The sequence below is a fragment of the Mandrillus leucophaeus genome, unplaced genomic scaffold (genome assembly GCF_000951045.1).
Source record: "Mandrillus leucophaeus isolate KB7577 unplaced genomic scaffold, Mleu.le_1.0 Scaffold4, whole genome shotgun sequence".
In the NCBI taxonomy this organism is placed as follows: Eukaryota; Metazoa; Chordata; class Mammalia; order Primates; family Cercopithecidae; genus Mandrillus; species Mandrillus leucophaeus.
Window position 1 is genome coordinate 2,296,975 of NW_012104253.1, and position 22,626 is coordinate 2,319,600.

At 42.3% G+C, this 22,626-nt stretch overlaps 1 protein-coding gene across 3 annotated transcripts in view; it reads right to left on the reverse strand.

Moving 5' to 3' along the window:
* The window catches only part of PPP2R5C (protein phosphatase 2, regulatory subunit B', gamma), a 180,740-nt gene that overhangs the window by 122,344 nt on the left and 35,770 nt on the right, over window positions 1–22,626 (reverse strand). For 2 of the 3 annotated variants that reach the window (XM_011991615.1, XM_011991614.1), the window contains exon 1: window positions 4,318–4,549. The exons of the other annotated variant lie outside the window; for it this stretch is intronic. In XM_011991615.1, coding sequence (XP_011847005.1) covers window positions 4,318–4,411 — 94 coding nt within the window. In that variant the 5' untranslated portion in view covers window positions 4,412–4,549. Of the gene's footprint in view, window positions 1–4,317; window positions 4,550–22,626 lie in introns of those variants that run through there. 3 annotated transcript variants of the gene reach the window in all.

Genomic DNA, 22,626 nt, shown 5'->3' on the forward strand with positions numbered 1-22,626 from the left:
TTTAAGGTTAAGGCTGTATTTCTATAAGGTCACTTTGCAGGGAGCTACAGTTACATAGTACATACAGGTTTGTGCAGCAAAAATCTTGAGCTGAGGCACCGTTCAGAGAATCACCGGTTTAATCATTTGAAGAATCTGTTTAGTCATCATTCAAACATTTTTCCTTCCTAATTTTAGGGAATAAAGATAACAAGGGGCACCCATTCTCACTAGGACTTACTGACTTCACACCATGCAGGTGTGTTACTAATTTAGTAACCCATGTGCACTGTGTATAATAGCTATTGTTATTATTATTAATATAGGTTAAGTCACCAGATTTAGTGCAGCAGGAAATGAAAACCATGGGGTTTGAGTTCTATGCTTGCTTCTTGCATGTTTTTAAATGAATTTTTATTGGAAAGGTGAAGACCTTCAGCAAACTGGTGACTCAGGAAGTACTTGTGAGAAAATAAACTTTTCCATTAGACCTCCACTTCCCAAGAAAAAATGGGTTTACATCAAAAGAATGATTTGTTCTCCAACATCCCACCAGGCTGGAGCTACTCCTGAGTCTTTCAAAGACAGACTCATCCACTGGATAAGTTTGCTAATGACTAGAACAAGATGAGAGCAGTTAATAACATTCTTGAAGCCCAGAATAAAGGCCAGCTGGAAAAGGCTCAAAACTGTGTGATTCCTCTCTGGCCATTACCATCCTTCTGGCTTGGCTGTCACTGCCTTAAACCTGGCCCCTGAAGTGAGCATGCGCTGCAGGGTGGGAAGCGGGCCCGCCCACCACGCCTCACAGCATCACAGCTGGCTCAGCTTCCCAGCATAGGGAGGAGGCACTAGACCGAAGGCCTGCAGGAAACATGCTTTCCTATCCTTAACAGGCAATTCCAAAAGTCGAAGAGCAGTCTAGAACAGGGTGGGTGAACTATGGCCCATGGGCCAAATCCAGCCTGTCACCTGTTTGTCAATAAAGCTTTATTGGACCACAGTTAGGCCTATTCATTTACTGTCTATGGCTACTTTCACCCACAAAGCCAGAACTATTTACAATCTGGCCCTTTTCCAAAAAAAGTTGAACAATTCCAGTCTAGGACTGTGCTGTCCAATATCGTAGCCACTAGATATGTGTGTCCACTTACATTTACAATAACTACAGTAACAAATTCACTTTCTCAGCTGTACATGTCACGTGCTCAGCAGTCGCAGTTGACCAGGGGCTGCTGCAGAGGACAGCACAGAACGTTTCCACCACAGCAGGCAGGTCTCCTGGACACAGCTGAGGGTAAGGATTGACGTCACCAAGCCACATTCACAGTCATCAAGTTCCAGGTGACTCTCCTTCTACAGACAGAAGGCCTTACACTAACCCTCAAAAATATGTCCCTTTCACACTTGAACTTATTAGGTTACGCAAATTCGCCATTTTAATCGCAAACTCCAGACTACTTGGTAGACAGTAACGGTCAAAGCGATCGTGACAACAAGTCAGGTTACTTGCTTACTTGGTCCCCACCCCGGTGGATGGTAAACTGGGAAAGCTGGGCCATAGCCCCTGCTCATATCCACATTAGAACCCTGCCTGGCATGTGGTATGGATCAATCAATATTTGTAAAATGATTAAGAAATGAGCCCAAGGTACAAAACTGTTACACAAAAAGAGGCCACTGAGCCAAATAAATGATAAGGCATTGGGGAAAATACCACTATTGTAATCCTGTAGCAAAATATTCTTCAAGCAGCCAACATTCCTATTTTAAAATGATTTTTTAAAAAAGATTCAAAACGAAACAACACAACAATCTGGGTTTGGATTCTGGCTCCACCACCTCTAGGCTGTGTAACCTTGGGTAAGTTATTTCTCCTTCAGTGGGAAAGACCCCTCCTCCCTAAATAAACGGGAAGGACAGTGCATCCCTGCCCCATCCGCGTGGGCAGGGTAGCCCAGGGCGCAGCCCTCCTCGGTTCCTTCTGCTCCCCGCATCACAACACCAGCCCCTGCTCTCCCCGGCACCCTGCCGGTGCGTTCTTGCTCTAGCCCTCTCGTAGCAGAGCTCCTATGCTGGGCCTCTCCATGTAACCATTCGCTCCTTTGGGACAGGGGCTGCGACTTAATCACTTCAATGATCCTCAGCACTTGGCACACAGGAGCTGCTCAATGGATGTTAAGCTAAGACTCTAAGGCCCAATAAATAAATCAAATTTTGCTAAGTCTCACATTAACATGCTTGCTGCACAAAGTCTTTATGAGTAAGTCAAGCGTTCTTCAAATTTTGAAGTTAGAAATCACCCCCACTGTTTGAGTCAGAAGTTAGTTTTAGGTCTCCAAAGGTTATCAAAAACCCAAGTCTCTTTCAGGCTAATACATTTCACTACTTTTTCCCTCCACAATTATATAGCAAGCAACAAACTACCCAACCAACAGCAACAAATCCAAACTGACCATAATAAGGTCTTGGAATTAAAAAAAAAAAAAAAGAAAGAAAATCAATGTGGTTCAAGATACAACACATGATTCTATTTCAGAATAAGTTCATAATTCAAAAACTGAGTAGTATATTAGGCATCTAATAAAAACCAGAAAACTCAAACCAAAAAGATTTATGTTATTTGTAAGTGGATACCTTAAAAGTATAAAAATTTACATTTTATATGCAGTCAGTTTATCTTACTGCTAACTAGTTCGTTTTTAAGAACTAACTTGGCAGGGTACAGTGGCTCTTACCTGTAATCCCAGCACTTTGGGAGGCCGAGGTGGGAGGATCGCTTGGGCCCAGGAGTTCGAGACCAACCCGGGCAACATGGCGAAACCCCATCTCTACAAAAAATATTAAAAAATTAGCTGGACATGGTGGTGCGTGCCTGAAGTCTCAGCTACTCAGGAAACTGAGGTGGGAGAAATCAGCGGAGCTCGGGAGGTGGAGGCTGCAGTAAGCTGTGATCATACCACTGTACTCCAGCCTGGGTGACAGAGTGAGACCCTGTCTCCCAAAAAACAAACAAAAACTATTTAACTTAAATCCAAACAATTACATTTTATTCTTGCCCATTTGGTTCTTGCAGCTAAAATACCTGAATGTTACCTATAGGCAACCTTTGCTTTTTACTAGGTGCACTACAAAAACAATAAATTCACAGCCTGCCCTATAATGTGGTCATTGAATGCTGGTTTCCACCTTCATGAAAGATGGTGTGGAGAGAAAAGCACCACCCATTTTATTCCAGTAGATTGGGTATGCATGTGCCTGGTACACCCTGCGATCTGAAAAGTCTGGTCTGGCATTTTAGTCAGAGAGATTATTAGTCACCTAGAAATCTTGCTCCCACCCTTCCTTAAACATGTCCTTAATCCTTAAAAGAGATTCTGAGAAACAGTTTTGTTGGGGCACAGCTCTGATACTATAAATTCTAAAGTGATCTGATGAAACTTAAAATCATTTTTCTATTTCACTCAATTATGACCAAAAAAATTCATAGATCTTAAAATACCATGAATAAGTAGGCTACTACCCTGATGCCTGTGGTTCAATATAACCACTATTAATTACTAGAGTAGCTGTGCTTTTAGCCTCAGTTCTGAAACCAAAATATGCATAAAAAGAGGCAAACTGTAATTATTAATAGTGATCTCCATATACCTTGAAAACTTGTTGCCATTTAACATTTTAAAAGTCAAATGGCAATACAGAGCCTATTTAAATGCAAAATATTTCCTAATATTCCACGAAAACGTTAACATTTCAAAAACAATGACCCAGGACAGATCTCAGTATTTCAAAGTGGAGCATATTTCTCTCTCAGGCTCCACGGCAAGAATGAAAACAATCCTTTTAAAGGAAGTTCTTTTCCAATTCATTGTGCATATTTTCTGACTGCAATTCATCTTTAATTCTGAGATGTGTCCTCGACAAAACCTTTGCAGCATTAAGCAACACAGATGTAACAGAAACTCTGCGTACGGACAACTTGGCCAGGCGCGACGGGCCCGCCTCTCCTTCCTACCCCCACCCAATACCTTCCCTGGGCAGTGACTTCACATCCTTTGACATCAGCACAGCTTTGAAAGGGGGATGGGAGAGCGAGCAGAAAGCAGAAAAACCAGCTTTGAACTATGCATGCAAGGCCTCTTTCAAGCCTCAAATTCTGTAAGTAGTTCGTAAAATGCCAAACTGCAGTGACACACCCAACCTCCTCTGCTTCAGTCTGCAGCGAAATGGGGGGAATTCTGCTAGAAAGGACTTCCTGCTTTTCTTATCTGAAGCACAATAGCCATTTATTAACTACCCACGGAAGGTTCCGATTCAGTGAAACACACAATAACTTACCTCGAATATGGAGAAGGGCCACGGGCTGGAAAGGCCCATTGGAGTTGGCCGCATCCACCACCATCCTGCTGCCCGCTTTATTACATGTCAACATCTAGACTTCAGCGGGAAAGGCAATGGGCTCCTTAAGGCAAGAAACCAGCCTCCATTTTAGTTTAAAAAAAAAAGGCAAACTGAAGCTCTCTGCAGCTGGAGGGAACTGGCTGGTTCGTGATGTCAGCAGGCATGAAGCGCGCTGATTGGCCGGAAGCTGCAACTTAAAATGACACTAAAAAAAACTGCAAACGGAAAGAGCGTTCTGTTTGGCTGTCAGTGTGCATTAAAAGCTTGGACATTTTCCGGCTTTCTGCAGCCTTCGTTTCTCAGTAACTTTTAGGCAAAGGTCCCATCTCTTAGGGGAAGTACTGGAGGCCACAACCCTGGCCAGACTGTAAACAAATGATTCCGAGGGAGCTACCAAAAAAAAAAAAAAAAAAAAAAGTGTGTGTATACGTCTGCGTGAACTTCAGCATTTCCCAGTTAGGGATCCCAGATTCATTTTATACCCACCTGTGCAACTTCGACTTGCTAGTTCCAATTAATGTCTGCATCTTAGGTAGGATTCTGGCAACTCAGTGTTTGTTTTGTTTCGTTGTTTTTTAACAAATCGCTAATCAAATATTACACAATTCTAACCATTAGTTTGGACTCTTATTCAACTTCCTTTACCAATAGGACAAGTTATTAACTTATGATCCCAAACACTTTTTTTCTTGAGATCTATTTTTTCCTGAAAAAAATTAAGCTTAAAAACTTACATAGAAAATGAAAGCTGTTTTATAAATTCCATAGCTAGAAAGTGACACAAATTGAAATATTTGTATCACCTGGCCTTGGGAGTAAAAAGGCATAAAATGAAATTCAGTGTGTTTATTTTTGTATTGCAAAGATGCTGACATATTAAATACTTTTTAAGTTTTAGATATTGTTCAAATTTAAACTTAAAGATATTTCACTTATTTTTATGGGGCTATTAAAAGCTACTATTCAGATCTTAGTTTTCTATCTTCAAATAAGCTTAATATAAAAAGCTATTCCAAGGAGAAAAACATTATTTCTGAATTGGAGTATTGCAGGATCCCATGAGGGGGTGCGGTGAGATGATTCCCTACAAAAATCAGTGTTGTTAGTAGTTCCAAATGAAAACAAACTATAAGAAAAGCCTCTTTGGCAGGTAGAACTGAAAAAAATTCCTCCTTTCTTCACACCAACAAGAAACTTTGTCCAAACTATGGCTCCTCATTTTTAATAGTCTCTCACACAACTCCTCTGCTCTTTTCCCCCACTGTGAACGATACAAAAGCCCTTTAGTTCCTAAACATAATTCATAGTAGAGTAAGAAACACCTGAGACATAGCTAGGGCTCGCAGTTCCAGCTGAGGGTTTAGCGCCAGGTACATCCAATGAGTAAGGGACCTGCCACCACCCTTCAGGGCTGCTAATCAAGTCCTCCCTCGCAAGAATGTAGCTTTTATTGTGTGTATCAATAGCAATTAAAATAAATAAATAGATAAAAGCAAACCAAATCCCTCTCTTCCCCCTCTTTCCCCAGAGCTGACAAGACACTGCTGGATTCCATAGCTGGCCAGGAGATGATGTGATTTCTGACACATGTGGGCACTGGGCACGCACACACCACCTGAGCAGCCTGCTGGCCTCACACCTGCCCTGGCTTCGCTGCTATCTGAACAGCAGAATTAATTTTTTTTTTAAAAAAGAGCACGTGCTTTCAGTTGGGTAACAGGAGTTTAGATCTTAGCTGCCCTCTTGCCTCTGGGCCTTCACTGCTGACCTGTGGGTTGTCTGTCTGGAGGGGACGGCCACCGATCACCAACGACCACTACGAAGCAGTGTTGATGGCTCTCACTGCCACATACCCCAGCCTCCTCCTCCTCCTCCGAGTGATGCCAGATGAACTCAGACACAATTAGGAACAAGGCGTTCAGTGGCTCAGGAAGGAGCCCAGGAGCAGATGCTTATTGAAGATCTGGGCTTTAAAGAGACAGAGACCTGCTCACCAATGATTTAATATTTCATATGAGATAAGATGAAAAAAATGTGCCTAGCCTATGACTGTGCTGATGAGTGGGAATACAGAAATAAGGGGGAAAGGCTCCTAAGAGCTTTATATCTAATATACGGAATAGCAGTCAAAGAAAGTGAAGACACTTTTTGATGTATTTTTCCTAATGATCTCAGATCAAAGGATCTCACCTTTATTAGTGATTTACCCCATGCTCTTTTGAAACCCTATGCATGTAAGTAGTTCTTTAAAGAATTCCAAGGCTGATCTGGCCATCACTGATAAAACAGACTCTAAGATAGAAATAAATAAACAAATAATATGAGGGAAGAAAAGAAGACTTGAATAAAGGTAAGGTATACTTCTGAATTGGAAATATAAAAATATAAATACTGCAGCTACGCTGATAATTTTCCCCCAAACTGATCTACAGGTTTAAAGTATTTCCAATTAAAATTCTGGTGGGCCTCTATTTTTCCAGGTACTTAGCAAAAGTATTCGAAAGTTCGCCTGCAAAAAATAAAAGAACAAGAAGAATGAGAACACTACTAATGAGAAAGGCTAGTCCTACCAACTGTAAAGCTGTATGAATTAATGACAGTGTGATGGGGCAAAAGAGGCAGATTAATGGAACAGAAGCCACAGCCCCAAACTGAGAAATATATTGACACAAATGTAATATAATAAAGAGTGTATCTCAAATCAGTGGAAGGGGAAGAATTAGATAATTGCTTGGCAATCTTGGGGCAGACAACTGATTAACTACATGCAGAAAAAAGTCAAAGTGTTTTCACATCACACCAAAATAAAATTTGAGATGGCTTAAACAGTTAAATAAAAATCAATCAAAACCACCCCCCCCAAATCCCTATAACTTTTAGAAGAAAGGGAAAGTGAATAATCAATTCTCAAGCAAAAAAAGAACATTTAAATACTTCTGAACAAACCCCTGAGGAAGACTGCTCATATTAAAAATGACAAATTTCTGTGGTTTGTTTTTTTGGAGGCAGGGTCTTGCTCTGTCACCCAGGCTGGAGTGAAGTGGTATGATCTCTGCTCACTGCAGCCTCGACCTTGTGGGCCCAAGTGATCCTCCTGCCTCAGCCTCCTGCAGAGTCGGGACCACAGGCTTGTGTCACCACACCTGCTCATTTTTTTCATTTTCAATAGAGATGAGGTCTCTACTATGTTGCCCAGAGTAGTCTTTAACTCCTGGGCTCAAGTGATCCTCCAGCCTCAGCCTCCCAAAGTGCTGGGATTGCAGGTGTGAGCCACCATGCCCGGCCTTAAAATCACAAATTTCTGTATGTTCTCTCCAAAAGCAAGCAAAAGGAAATAAAATGCTATAAATACAAGGACTTAATAATATTATAATGGATTAAAAAACAATCGTCTAAAAATTGTGCCACTATTTACAACAGCAAAGACTTGGAACCAAGCCAAATGCCCATTAATGATAGACTGGATAAAGAAAATGTGGCACATACACACCATGGAATACTATGCAGCCATAAAAAAGAATGAGTTCGTGTCTTTTGTAGAGACATGGATGAAACTGGAAGCCATCATTCTCAGCAAGCTAACACAGGAACAGAAAACCAAACACTGCATGTTCTCACTCATAAGTGGGAAGTGAACAAGGAGAACACATGGACACAGGGAGGGGAACACTACACACCAGGGCCTGTTGGGGGGTGGGAGGCAAGGGATGGGAGAGCATTTGGACAAATATCTAATGCATGTGGGGCTTAAAACCTAGATGACGGATTGATAGGTGCAGCAAACCACCATGGCACATGTATACCTATGTAACAAACCTGCACGTTCTGCACATGTACCCCAGGACTTAAAGTAAAATAAAAACAAAAAAATAAAAAAATTGTGCTAAAATACACATCAACGCAGAATTTACCATCTTACCTGTTTTCAGCATACAGTTCAGTGGCATTAAGCACATTCACAGTGTGTTGCAACCCTCACTACCATCCATCCACATAACTCTTCATCTTGCAAAACGGACACTCTGTCCCCATTAAACAGGAACCTTCCATTCCCCCTCCTTCCAGTGCTGGCAACCATCACTCTATTTTCAGTCTCTATGAACTTGTCTACTCTTGGTACTTCACATAAGGGGATCTTATAGCGTTTGTCCTTTTGGGACTGGCTTACTTCACTTAGCATAATGTCTGCGAGGTTCATCCATGTTGTAGCAAGTGCTAGAATTTCTTTCCGTTACAGGGCTGAGTGACATTCCACTGGCACACACTGAAGTTGTTTATTTACTCTTCTGTTTACCGACACTTAGGTTGCTTCCACCTTTCGTCAACTGTGAATAATGCTGCCACGAACATGGGGCTACAAGTATCTGCTCATGCCTCTGTTTTCAGTTATTTTGGGTGTATACCCAAGAAATGAAATTGCTGGATCATATGGCAGTTCTATTTTTATTTTTTTCCCATTCTATTTTTTATTTATTTTTAATTGATGCATAATAGCGATACATAGTTGCAAGGTATATGTGTAATATTTGGAAGAACTGCCATATTGTTTTCCACAGTGGCTGCACCATTTCACATTCCCACTGACAGTGCACAGGGCCGGGCGTGGTGGCTCACACCTGTAATCCCAGCACTTTCTTTGGGAGGCTGAGGCAGGCAGATCGCTTGAGGACAAGAGTTCGAGACCAGCCTGGCCAACATGGCAAAACCCCATCTCTACTGAAAGTACAAAAATTAGCCGGGCCTGGTGGTGTGTGCCTGTAGTCCCAGCTACTCGGGAGGCTGAGGCAGGAGAATGGCGTGAACCCGGGAGGCAGAGTTTGCAGTGAGCCAAGATCATATCACTGCACTCCGGCCTGGGTGATAGAGCCAGACTCTGTCTCAAACAAACCAACCAACCCTAAAAAACAAAAAACAGTACACAGCAGCGGTTCCAATTTCTCCATGAGGACATTAACACTTACTTTTTAAAACTTATTTTTAGTTTCTGTGGGTACGTAGTAGGTGTATATATTTAAGAGACACATGAGATGTTTTGATACAGGCATCCAATGTGAAATAAGCATATCATGGAGAATGGGAATGGGGTATTCATCCCCTCAAGCATTTATCCTTTGAGTTACAAACAATCCAATTACATTCTTAATATTATTTTAAAATGTACAATTAAGTTATTGTTGACTATAATCACCCTGTTGTGCTATCAAGTGGGTCTTATTTATTCTAACTTTTTTTGTACCCATTGACCATCCCCCTCCCCACTACCCCTCCCAGTCTCTGGTAACCATTCTTCTACTGTCTCTGTCCGTGAGTTCAATTGTTTTGATTTTTAGATCCCATTAATATGTGAGAACATGTGATGTTTGTCTTTCTGTACTTGGCTTATTTCACTTAACATAAAGATCTCCAGTTCCATCCATGTTGTTGCAAATGACTGGATCTCATTCTTTTTCATGGCTGAATAGTACTCCATTGTGTATATATACCATATTTTTTTTATTCATTCATCTGTTGATGGACACTTAGCTATTGTCAACAGTGCTGTGACAAACATAGGAGTGCAGATATCTCTTTGATATACTGATTTTCTTTCTTTGGGGTATGTGCCCAGCAGTGGGACTGCTGAACATATGATAGCTCAATTTTACTTTTTTAAGCAACATCCAAACTGTTCTTTATAGTGGTTGTACTAATTTACATTCCTAACAACAGAGTACGAGGGTTCCCTTTTCCCCACATCCTCTCCAGCATTTGTTATTGCTTGTCTTTTGGATAAGCCATTTTAACTGGTATGAGATAGTATCTCATTGTGGTTTTTATTTGCATTTCTCTAATGATCAATGATGTTGAGCACCTTTTCATATGCCTGTTTGCCATTTGTCTGTCTTCTGAGAAATGTCTACTCAAATCTTTTGCCTATCGTTTGATCAGATTATTAATTTTTTTCCTATAGTTGTTTGAGCTCCTTATATATTCTAGTTATTAATCCCTTGTCAGATGGGTAGTTTGCAAATATTTTCTCCCATTCTGTGGGTCGTCTCTTCACTTTATTGATTGCATCCTTTGCTGTGCAGAAGCTTTTTAGCCTGATGTGATCCCATTTGTCCCTGTTTGCTTTGGTTGCCTGTGCTTGTGGGGTACTGCTCAAGGAATTTTTGCCTAGACCAACATCCTGCAGATTTTCCCCAATGTTTTCTTGTCGCAGTGTCACAGTCTGAGGTCTCAGAATTTTTTTTTTTTTTTTTTTGAGATGGAGTCTTGCTCTTGTCGCCCAGGCTGGAGTGCAGTGATGTGATCTCCGCTCACCTGCAACCTCCACCTCCCAGATTCAAGCAATTCTCCTGCCTCAGCCTCCCGAGTAGCTGGGACTACAGGTGCCCGCCACAATGCCTGGCTAATTTTTTTGAATTTTTAGTAGGGATGGGGTTTCACCGTGTTAGCCAGGATGGTCTCCATCTTCTGACCTCGTGATCCACCCGCCTCAGCCTCCCAAAGTGCTGGGATTACAGGTGTGAGCCACTGCACCCGGCCGAGGTCTTAGATTTCTTTAATCAATTTTGATTTGATTTTTGTATACAGTGAGAGAGGGGTCTAGTTTCATTCTGCATATGAATATCCAGTTTTCCCAACACCACTTATTAAAAATATGCAACTGCTTCACGAATTTGCATGTCATCCTTGCGCAGGGGCCGTGCTAATCTCTGTACCGTTCCATTTTTAGTTTATACGCGCTGAAGCGAGCACTAGTTTTATTTTTAGAGACAGGGAGGGTCTTGCTCTGTCACCCAGGCTGGAGTGTAGTGGCATGATCTTGGCTCACTGCAGCCTTGACCCTCTGGGCTCAAGCAATCCTCTCACCTCAGCCTCCGGAGTAGCTGGGACCACAGGCACGTGCTACCACACCCGGCTAGTTTTTGTATTTTTAGTAGAGATGGGGTTTCACCATGTTGCCCAGGCTGGTCTCAAACTCTTGAGCTCAAGTGATCTGCCTGCCTTGGCTCTTTTTTTTTTTTTTTTTTAAATTAGTAGCCATCCTAGTGGGTGTCAAGTATCTCACTGTAATTTTTATTTTCATTTTCCTAATGACAGAGATGTTGAGGATCTTTTCATGTGCTTATTGGTCATTGGCAGATGTTATATTCTTTGGAGAAATGTCTATTTAAGTATTTCACACATTTAACAAATCAAGCTGTTTTGCTGAGTTGTAGGAGTTCTTTAGATAGTCTGGATATTAACTCCTTATCAGTTATACGATTTTTCGAGTATCTCCCCCATTCTGTGGCCTGCCTTTTCTTGCTGACTGGCCCCTTTAATGCAGAGGCGTTTTACATTTTTATGTAGTCCAATTTATCTATTTTTATTTTTGTCGCCTGAGCTTTTGGTGTCATAGCCAAGAAATCATTCAAATCCAATGTCATGGAATCTTTCCCCTACGTTTTCTTCTCAAACATTACAGTTTTAACTCTTAGGTTTAGGTGTTTAATCCATTTTGAGCTAATCTTTGTATGTGTTGTGAAGGTAAGGGTCCCACCTCATTCTTTATTTTTATTTTTGAGACAGAGTCTCGCTGTGTCACCAAGCTGGTGTGCAGTGGCGCGATCTCGGCTCACTGCAATCTCTGCCTCCCAGGTTCAAGCGATTCTCCTGCCTCAGCCTCCCGAGTAGCTGGGACTACAGGCACCCGCCACCACGCCCGGCTAATTTTTGTATTTTTAATACAGACAGGGTTTCACCATGTTGGTCAGGATGGTCCCTATCTCCTAACCTCGTGATCCGCCCACCTCAGCCTCCCAAAGTGCTGGGACTGCAGGCATGAGCCACCGCACCCGGCCAGGTCCCACTTCATTCTTTTGTATGTGAGTACCCAGTTTTCCCAATACCATTTGTTGAAAAGACTGTGTTTTCCCCATTGAATGGTCTAGGCAACCTTATCAAAACTCATTTGACCACCTGTGTGAGGGTTTGTTTCTGGGCTCATCTTTATGCCAGTACTACACAGTCTTGATTACTGTAGCTTTGCTGTAAGTTTTGAAATCAGGATATGTGAGTCCTCCAACTTTGGTCTTCTTTTTCAAGATTGCTTTGGCTATGCTTATCTCTTTGACATTCCCTATGAATCTTAGGATGGACTTTTCTATTTCTGGAAAAGAATGTTGTAAAAGTTTTGATAGGGATTGCACTGAATTTGTAGATTGCTTTGGGTAGTATTGACATCTTAACAACATTAAGTCTTCCAATCTATAAACAAGAGATGTTTTTCCATTGACTGGTGTATTCTTTTGTTTCTTTCAGCAACATTTCATAGTTTGCAGTGTGCACGTCTTTTCTCTCCTTGATAACTTCATTTCTAACTATCTGACTCTTCTTGAGGGCATGTTTTATTTATGGTTCTAAAATACTGGAAACTACTTTAATGCCAAAGGGATTGTCCCACATACCTAGTGAAATATTCCACATCCATCAGAAATACTTATAAATGTATAAAATGAAAATATAAGTGAAAGAGGCGGTGTATAATCAGAAATAGTATGATCATAGGAAGAATCACTCCCCAAATATCCACAGTGTCATCACTGGCTGGTATGGGTACGAGTTTTTCTTTTTTAAAACTGATAAATAACAGTTGTGCATATTTGGAGGGGACATGTGATATTTTGATACCTGTTAACAGTGTGTCACGACCAGGTCAGGGGAACGGGGATACCTAACGCCTCCAGCATGTATATTTTCTTTGTGTTGGAAACATTACAATTCTTCTCTTCCAGCTACTTTGAAATAGATAATAAATTATTGTTAACTACAAATCAGCTACTGTACTCTTGAATTCTAGAACTTATTCCTTCTGACTGAATTTTTGTAGCCCTTAACCACCTTCTCTCCCTACCTTCCCTTCCCAGCCTCTGGTAACCACCATTCTCCTCTCTACCTCCATGAGATCCACTTTTTTTCCCCACCTCCCACATGAGTAAGATCACATGGTATTTGTCTCTCTGTGCCTGGCTTAGTTCACGTAACACAATCACCTCCAGTTCCATCCATGTTGCTGCAAATGACAAGTTTCTATTCTTTTTTACAGCTGAATAATATTCCATTGTGTATACGTCCTACATGGTGTTTAGTCATTCATCCACTGATTGACACTTAGGTTGATTCCATTTCTTGGCTATTGTGAGTGGTGCTGCAACAAACACGGCAGTGCGGTGTCCCCGGGATATACTCATTTTCTTTCTTTTGGATATATTCCCACAGCAGTAAGGCTGTAGGATCATATGGATGTTTTTTATTTCTAAAACTTCCCTGTTTTTTTTTCAGTATTGCTAAAACAAGCACATATTACTTTCAGAGTAATTAAAAGTAACAATTTTATTTTATATAAGCAATGGCACGATCTTGGCTCACTGCAACCTCTGCCTCCTGGGTTCAAGCAATTCTTGTGCTTCAGCCTCCTGAGTAGCTGAGATTACAGGCACGCATCATCACACCTGGCTAACTTTTTGTACTTTTAGTAGAGACAGGGTTTTGCCATGTTGCCCAGGCTGGTCTCAAACTCCTGAGCTCAGGTGATTCCCCTGTCTCGGCCTCCCAAAGTTCCAGGATTACAGGCATGAGCCACCATGCCTGGCCAAAAGTAACAATTTAAAAAAATACATATATTTTTTGAGACAGGGTCTCACTCTACCACCCTGGAACCCAGTGGCATGATCACAGCTCACTGAAACCTTGACATCCTGAGTTCACGTGATCCTCCCACCTCAGCCTCCCAAGTAGCTGGGACTACAGGTATGCACCAGCATAGCTGGCTAATTTTTAAATTTTTTGTAGGGCCAAGGTTGTCCGGGCTGGTCTCAAACTCCTAGACTCAAGGGATCCACCCGTCTTGGTCTCCCAAATTGCTGGGATTATAGGCGTGAGCCACCACACCTGGCCTAAAAATAATTTTTACAAAGAGATATAGATTAAGTCACTGCAGGGAGAATCCCTTAATGAATACTGTCTCTTAGGCACAGGCTACGAACAAAGGAAGGGCTGTGATGAGAACCAAGAAAATCTGAACCAAGGAAATCTGGATAAATGAGATCAGGCACGTAAAAAACACAAACAAAAATTAGCTGAAATGAGGCATGAAAAATGGAACCAACATAGATTAGAGGAGGTTGACTCCCCGTCTCAAATCAGTTTTGAACTGCCTGGACCTTCTGCTGTAAGCCCATCACCTTTGCATTGAGACTGTACGCTCACTGAAGCTATCAGGGTTCAACTGGGTCTCCAGAGTACTTTCCTCACTGATGAAACAAACTCTCAATAACTGCAACCCAGAAGAGGCTCATAATGCAACCACGTCCCTCGCACTGGGCCATGTTTGCATCACCTGCTCAGGGAGGGGCTAGACAGGGGGAGCTCAGCATGGGGAGCAGGGCTGCCTTCACTAACCTGCTGGTCCTTTCCTCACCTGTAAACGGGCGTATATGTGATCTCCCTACCCCCTCACGTTTAGGTAAGCCAGCGTCAGATACGGAGTGCGCTCTCCATGCTGAGTTGAGGGGGACAGCTTGGGAGGGACTGAGGCAGGACACACCTAAATGCAGCTCCGGCCATCAGAGCAGAGTGCAGGAAGCAGTGGGCATTGTCCCACTAGAAAAAGACAGGCCATCAGCCAACAGAAAGATCCCTTCAGCTGCCGCAGGGGGATGCAGCAGAGCCACCTGAGGACAATCTCTGCTTAGATGACCCTCATCCAGGCAGGCTTCCTCTTCCCTCCGGGTCTGTGGCTCGGTCCACAAGCTCTTCCTTGGTCCAACTCCTAGAGAATGGCTGGCATGGAGACGTTGCGTCAAATGTACTGAATGAATGAATGAATCAAGCAGTCGTACCCAATTCTGATCTTACAAAACCACCTCACTACCCTTTACACCTCTTCCAGGTAGCATATAATTAAGAGGGATATGCCGTCAAATCATCCCAAGAACAGCATTTCCCTCTCCCCTGAACGCAGACTGCATTCCAGGCTTCCCATGATGCACTTGCTAAGGAGTGGACGCCTTCCACTCACCACCTGTGACATGCCTACCTGCCTTCTACGCTGGCCTCACGGCAATGTTCTGAACCTTTCCTGAAGCTGCGGCTGCCTGTGAAGGGTTTGAGCGAGGACCAAGGAAGGGCGCTTTGCTGGGCCCAGCCCACCTAGCATGCCTTCCACAGCTCAATGGGCCAACAAGCCCACAGTGCTCAATATGGTCTCCCATCAAATGCCATAACTACAATAATATATGTACTAGACAATAATGAAGAAATAATTCTTTATTTTATTTTATTTTTTTTGGACACAACGTCTCCCTATTTTGCCCAGGCTGGGCTTGAACTCACGATTCTCCCCCTCCTCAGCCTAGTGAGTAGCTGAGAAATCAGGCGCACACCACTGTGCCTGGCTTGAAAAGGAATTATTCTTTATTCTTTGATCCCTCTGTCACTGTTTTATTCTTTACGTAGAAACAAACTGCCTGTAAATACATCCCACTGATTTTATTTCTAGGTAGTATTTCTGAATAAAACTTTCAACTTTTCCTTTCTACATCATTTAGCTGAAGGTTTTATTTTTTAAGTCTCTCCAAGCAATTTTGAAGGCAAATTAAATATGCTTCTATTTTAGTGAAGACGTTTTATCGTAATTAACAGAAGGCTGGTGTTCTGAACCTAGAGAACTGTGGCATCACGAGCACAGTGCACTGACACTGCGCTGGCCAGCACTATTTTTTTTTTTTTTAAACTGGAAACTGTATGAGCATGGATGATGTATGCTTTGTTGGGTAAGAATCTGACCTAAAAAAATGGGCTTCACTTCACAGTTTAAAATAGACTTTTTCCTTAGACAGATCAAAGATACCTAACATTCAGCTATGTTCAAAGGCTGCCAGGGAACCTCTGCTTGCCAACAGCAAGGACACAGGGACAGGCACTTGTTGCTGTGTGAGCGAGGCCTGGGAGTGATTAAAGAGGACGGACGAGCTTGTCCACAGGGAAGCTCAGCGTAGGCGAGTGGAGTAGATGAAGTGAAATCTACCCAGAGTGCTGGGGCTGTGTGTGAGACCTTGGTTACTTTCATACTTCCTACAGCTAGTCTGGAAAACCTTTCAATCCAAAGCAAGTACTCACACTCCTTCCTTGTTCTAAGAATGTAGGGAACCAACGCGAAGTAAAAGTATGCATACATCGGAGTGCTTTCATGCTAATGGTTTTTTTTTTTTTTTTTTAATTTGCTGACACCCTTAGGAGCCTACACAGTAGGTCAAGTGAGTCAGAAGCCTCATTTTCCAAGAGGAAATCTGAGGCGGAGGGAGGTGAAGGGAGTGGTGGGCCTGGCTGAGGTTTTGGTCACCCTCTGTGAAAATGGAGGGGGCAGAGAAAGAGGGCAGAGGGGCTAGGAGGGCTTTTCATTCCTTCGGGGGACACACTGTGTGTTTCCTGGGTCCCTGGCAGATGCCCGAATGGACGACCCAGGCAGTCCAGCGCACAACTGTTAACACGTATACTGAGTGAATGTGTGTGGTGTGCTCTGCGACCCACGCATCCATCCACTGATGAGGGGATATGCGGAATGGGTCCAACCACACAGTGGGATGGCATCAGCCTTCAACGGGAGCGAGGGTCTGGCACATGCTACAACGTGGGGGGACCTGGAAGATATTATGTTTAGGGAAATAAGCCAGGCACAGAAGGACAGATACTGTACGATTCCGCTTATAACAGGCTGCTACCCTGGGCAAAACTATAGAGACAGAAAGCAGAATGGGGAGACAGCAACTTACTGTTTAATGGAGTCTTTGTTGGGATGATGAAAAGGTTTTGGGTATGGATAGTGGTGATGGGTGTACAGCATTTTGAATGTATTTAATACCACCAAGTTGTACACTTATGAATGGTTAAAATAATAAATAATATGTTTTAACATGTGTATTTTACCTGTTTTTTAGTTTTTTTTTTTTTTTTAGATAAGGACAGCTTGAGCCAGGACAGTTCAGGAAACACTTGAGGAGCAGAGGCAGCAGGTTCTGGACCAGACAGAGGATGGGAATGTCCAAGGAGTGGTCTCTGTGTGTGATAATGAGCTGAGATTACAGCTGGCATGTGGAAACCAAACCCTGTGGGTGCCACCCAGAGAGAGCTGAGACTGACCATAGAGTAACGGTCAAGGTCATGTGTGTGGCCCCTGGGCCATGGAGAGTGGGTACCCTGGAGAGGCTGGGCTGGCTGGCTGGGCTCAGGCTGTCTGACAGGCAACGGGCTCTCCAGTGTTCCAAAGAGGGAGCGGCCCTGGTGGTGCCTCTCTGTGGCTTAGAGGGGCTGAAGCTAGAACACCACTGTGACTCTGGGCCCACTGGTTCCCTGAGGGCAAGGGCCACCTTGGGTCATTGCTCTGAACACCTCCCCTTGCTTTGAGCAGCACAGACGGCCAGTGTGCTGCCTCACCAATCCAGGGACTGTGTCCTCTCCTCAAGATACTAGGGGTAATCACGAGAAGAAACAAAAATCAAAACGTGAGAGAAGAAAAGACTAACGAAAACAGAGGTTCCCTGCTTGGCTCTTTCTAAGCCAACCGGAAGAGCAGCAGGCACTCGATAGCTTCCGCACAGTCCATTTTTATTATTCTTCAACTAACAGGCCAGAAGCCAAAGTTCCTGTAAATATATGCATAATTCATTTGTAAGCAGTTAAATTTATGGTAAAGCTTTCAATTGTATCAGAAAATAGGCAGGGTGCAGTGGCTCACGCCTGTAATCCTAGCACTTTGGAAGGCGGAGGTGGGTGGATCACTTGAGCCCAGGAGTTCGAGACCAGCCTGGGCAACATGGTGAAACCCCGTCTCTACTAAAAATACAAAAATCAGCTGTGCATGGTGGTGCACACCTGTGGTCCCAGCTACTCAGAAGGCTGAGCTGGGAGGATTGCTTGAGTCTGGGAGGTCCAGGCTGCAGTGAGCTGAAATCATGCCATTGCACTCCAGCCTGGGAGACAGAGTGTCTTAAAAAACAAAACAAAACAAAAAAAAAAAAAAAACAGAAAAGAAAATAAACTGCTTTGAATGAGGATGAAGTATTGTATTTGCACAAGAGGAAGGCAAGAGATATAAAATATTTAACTGGTATTCAAAAGCCAATTTTAAACAATTCAAGTAAATTCTAACAATAATGCAACGACTTCTTTCACAAAAGGCCAAATACTCAGCAACTCTTTTACCCCAGGGTCTCTAATTAGCCAATAATAAGTCTTACATTATTCCGTTATAACTTTCACTTCTCCCAGTCTTGTCTTTTCTAAAAACGGCCTCAAAAAAACAAGTCCCTGATTAACTTACTCCTCCTATAAATATCTTTTAAAAAAGGGTCTCTTTATTTAACATTTAACCCTTCTACCTTCTGGTCCAAAAATGTTAAATGAAGGCATTCATTCAGAATAATATTTCAATGAACAGGTCTGAGGGCTATATTCAACCTCACTGTTAAAAAAAATAAAAACATGAAATACCTTTTTCTACTTATCAAATAACTACAACTTTTACATGATCTCAGCATTGGAGAGGTATGATGGACAGGCAGTTCACACACTCTGGGGAGAGTATGTGGTGCCACTCTCTGCAAAGTGTGTAGACAATATCTATTAAGGGTTTTTGAAAATCCCTGCTCTTTGATCCAGTATTTCCTTCATCAAGTTTAAGGAAAGGTTCAAAGATGTGAACAACAATGGTAACAAAAGATTAACAGAACAGTATCATTTATAATGGCTGAAAAACTGGGGTATCCACAGAATGAAATAATAAACGGTTGCTAAAAATAATGCCTTTCATTCCCACTAATGTCAGAAACAAGACAAGTATGCCCACTCTCACCACCACTACGTAACATTTTACTGAAATTGTTTTACTGAAGTTTTTAGTAAATTCAACTGGAGACAAAGACATGTGAGTTTACAATTATAGACAGAGGTGAAATTATCTGTAGATGCTCTAATACCTGAATATTCAAAAGAATCAACTGAAAAACTGATGAAAACAATCAGGTAATTCAGTAAGGAAGCAGGTTATGAAAGCAAGCCCCCCAAATTCAATAGCCTTCATATAAACAACTAATCACTAGAAGACACAATGGAAGAAAAGACCCCATTTACAACAGCAATGATAATTGATTATCTAGGCATTAGCTTAGTAGGAGACATGCAAAACCTACAAGGGAAACTTAAAAACAGCCATAAAGGACATGAAAGTGGCCTTGGAAAATAGTCACAGCATACTCTTAGAGGAGGCAAACATCACAAGATGCCAGCCCTCCCTCAGATAGTTGCAAAATGTAACAGGATCTCAACAAAAATGCCAACAGTAGCCAGGCATGGTGGTGCATGCCTGTAATCCCAGGTACTTGGGAGGCTGAGGCAGGAGGATCATTTAAGCCCAGGAGTTCAAGACCAGCTTGGGCCACATCGCATGGCCCTGTCTCTAAAATAAATAAATAAATAAAGTCAACAGCCATTTCTTTCTGCAATGACTATGAGTCAATTCAAAGTTCCAACTGTTTGCAGTAATATCAATATTGTTTTGGGGAACTGTTTAAGAGAATATACCCATAATTATATTAATGATGCCAGAAATCAACATTTTCAGTGTAAGACAGAGATAAAACTATGAAAAGCCAAGAAATGAGTGAAAATGATAAGAACAGGAGGCAGGGAAGTTCTGGGCAGAAGAGGGCAGGTCCTCGGTGAGGGCCCCAGCCTCAAGCCGAAAAGCCTGGAACCTTGGCCCAAAGTGAGAACATGCATCCCTGCTTTCTCACTTGAATGTTGCGTTTTCCAAAACCACCAATGGCTTGCCCCGTACCTCCATCCCGTGCCCATAAAAACCCCAGGCTCAGCTGGCAGAGAGAAGAGAAGCAACTGGACATTGCAGACTACAGTTGGATGTTGGAAAGAAGTGGCTTGACTTCAGAGGGACAGCTTGATGACGTAACTTCAGAGATGAATCTGGATGGAGACAGCTAGACTTCAGGGGAAGATGACCTTCCCACTCTGTCTCCTTTCTAGCTTCCCTTTCCACTGAGAGCCACTTTCACTGGCAATAAAATCTCCTTCATTTACCATCTTCAATTCGTTCGTGCAACTTCATTCCTCCTGGATGCTGGACAACAACTCGAGTGCCATGAGTGCGGGTGTAAAAGGTAGTCACACTGACCCTCCACTGAGCTGTTAACACTTAAGTTGTCCATGGATGGCAGAGCTAAAAGAGTATTGCCATACTTTCTCTGGGGCTTCAGGGATCACAGGGACCCCCGAAGACGCTGCCATGGGGCTGGTATGGGGTTTGCTCCTGCTGGTGCCCAAAAGTGCTCGCCCTGGCTCCTGCACCAGCTCACCTGCCCTCCCCCTCCCATAGGGGGTGGAGCAGCGAGTAAGTGGAGTTCGCCCCTGCTGGTGCTGAAGAGGCCAGCTAGTTCCCACACCCATGCACTCCAGTTTCCGCCGTGAAGTGCTCAGGGAAATAACCTGCTTCAAAAACACTATAATGTTAAAATTAAATTTAAAATATCAATATGAATGTACAATTCAGAAAATTTATATTCTAGCTCCTCCACTGAAAGCATTTAAAAGTAATGTCAGACCAGTAGCAATAAACATCCCTCTGACCCAGATTTTGGTTGCTAATATATTTACCACTGAAAGGAACCTGGGCTCTTTGAAAAATGTCTGATTTGGCCAGGTGTGGTGGCTCATACCTATAGTCTCAGCACTTTGGGAGGCTGAGGTGGGTGAATCACTTGAGGTCAGGAGTTTGAGACCGGCCTGGCCAACATGGTGAAACCCCATATTTACAAAAAATACAAAAATTAGCTGGGCTTGGTGGCACACACCTGTAATTCCAGTGACTTGAGAGGCTGAGGCAGGAGAATCACTTGAACGTGGCAGGTAGAGGCTGCAGTGAGCCAAGATCGCACCACCGTACTCCAGCCTGGATGAGACAGCGAGATTGTCTCCAAAAAAAAAAAAAAAAGATAAAAAGAAAAAAGAAAAAGAAAAATGGCTGATTTTAAGTCTGGGGAAGAGAAGGTACTAAATGAGCCCAAGGGACATCTCACTGTGTCAGAAATCAAGGAATCAAAAATAAACGAGGCTATGTAAAAAAAACCACAGTAGCACTGTGGCACTCAGTGATTGAAATTATGCCATCTGAACACCACAAAGACTAATCATTTTAGCACACAAAAACGCACTGAAATCAACAATAATACATTAGTCCACAATGATATTAAAACAAAGAGAAAGCTAGAAAAAAGCTTCAGCTGTCACCATTAGAGGGAACTGGTAATAAAAGGCAAAGAATTACGCTTATCCTTCTTTTTCAGTAGGAGTTCCATTTCAAGATAACCAAGTATCTCTGGTTGGTAAGAAAAATCACTGCTTTCAGAAGAATGTTAGAGTAAATGTTGAATTCTCTAGTGAAACTACTGACTCAGGAAAGGATTATCAACTGTTGTTCAAGACATTAGCATATGGTTGACAGGGAATACACATTGGCAGGACGCCAAAATATACACTGCAGATTATTACTAGTACTTTTTGAGTTGTAAAGGGAAATACATAATTGTTCAATAGAGATATCAATCTATCATCAACTGAATTCACTAGTAAAATTGAAAATTTAGCATCATTTCTGATGATAGGCAACCAGAGGCTATGTATCTCTCACAATAATCCAGAGGCTATGTATCTCTCACAATAATGACACTATCTCCTAAGTTATAAAGCATTGCCATTGATGTACTTCAGCCAAAAAAAAAGGTTTCCATTTACAGGAACCACAGGGGGGTAAGTGGGATATATTGCAGAACAACTGGGTCAGTTAATTTAACAAACCAGTGTTGTGGTTTAAGGCACTCCTAGATTGGCAGTGCCTCCAGGTGTCTGGCAGAGCAAAAACAAATCCCTATTGAACAAGACACTTTGATTCTAGGTTTCAATTTATTTCAAATATCTGAATACAATGACCAATATACAAAAAAAAAAAAAAAAAAAAAAATCAGGTACACAAGGAAATAAGACATCATGAACAAAATGTAACAAACACCTCAGATACTAGTATGACCTGACACAGGCTATAAAACAGCTGCGTTCACTATTCTTATGACAAGTTTTGATGGTGTGTTCAAGAGAATAGGAAAATATTTTAAAATGACACTGCAGACTGAAAAAAGAACCAAACAGAACTTT